Consider the following 480-nt stretch of genomic DNA (forward strand, 5'->3'; position numbering starts at 1 on the left):
TAGCAGAGTAGCAAGTACAGGTGGTCCTTCCTTACCTTGGCTTACTGTAAGAAATGGAAGCAAGCCCTGGGTGTTGTTCATGATTCCGGACGCAGATATTGTCCGAAGTAGAGCTTCATGCCGATGAGACATTCATCGCGCTTGTCTGGGCCGAGGGATTTGAAGGTGTTGTTAAAATCAAAGTCATTGGACTATGAACTCATACTTAGCTGACAAGTTACAAAAAGTAACAGGCATAAAACGAGTTCAAATATGGTTAGTGTATTTAAAGTACTTGTCAGAAAAAATATCAAAGCACTTGGTCCCAGAAAGAGTGTGATTTTCCTATGACTGAGGAATATACAAATTGGAGCAGAACCTGATTGGTTTAGGCGACTCATTTAATACGGAGTGTGGTGACCAAAGGATTACACAATGGGATGACTCGTACAGGTCCATTTCAAACCGGAACTGACAAGATTGACCCCAACTTTCCGGGTT

General features: G+C 42.3%; 1 protein-coding gene across 1 annotated transcript in view; it reads right to left on the minus strand.

Annotated features, from left to right (window-relative positions):
- Window positions 1-245: 245 nt before the first annotated feature.
- The window catches only part of LOC131888872 (cilia- and flagella-associated protein 418-like), a 744-nt gene continuing 509 nt past the window's right edge, over window positions 246-480 (minus strand). Inside the window, exon 2 of the mRNA XM_059237817.1 lies at window positions 246-432. Coding sequence (XP_059093800.1) covers window positions 408-432 — 25 coding nt within the window. The 3' untranslated portion in view covers window positions 246-407. The remainder of the gene's footprint in view (window positions 433-480) is intronic.

Source organism: Tigriopus californicus, chromosome 10 (assembly GCF_007210705.1).
Source record: "Tigriopus californicus strain San Diego chromosome 10, Tcal_SD_v2.1, whole genome shotgun sequence".
In the NCBI taxonomy this organism is placed as follows: Eukaryota; Metazoa; Arthropoda; class Copepoda; order Harpacticoida; family Harpacticidae; genus Tigriopus; species Tigriopus californicus.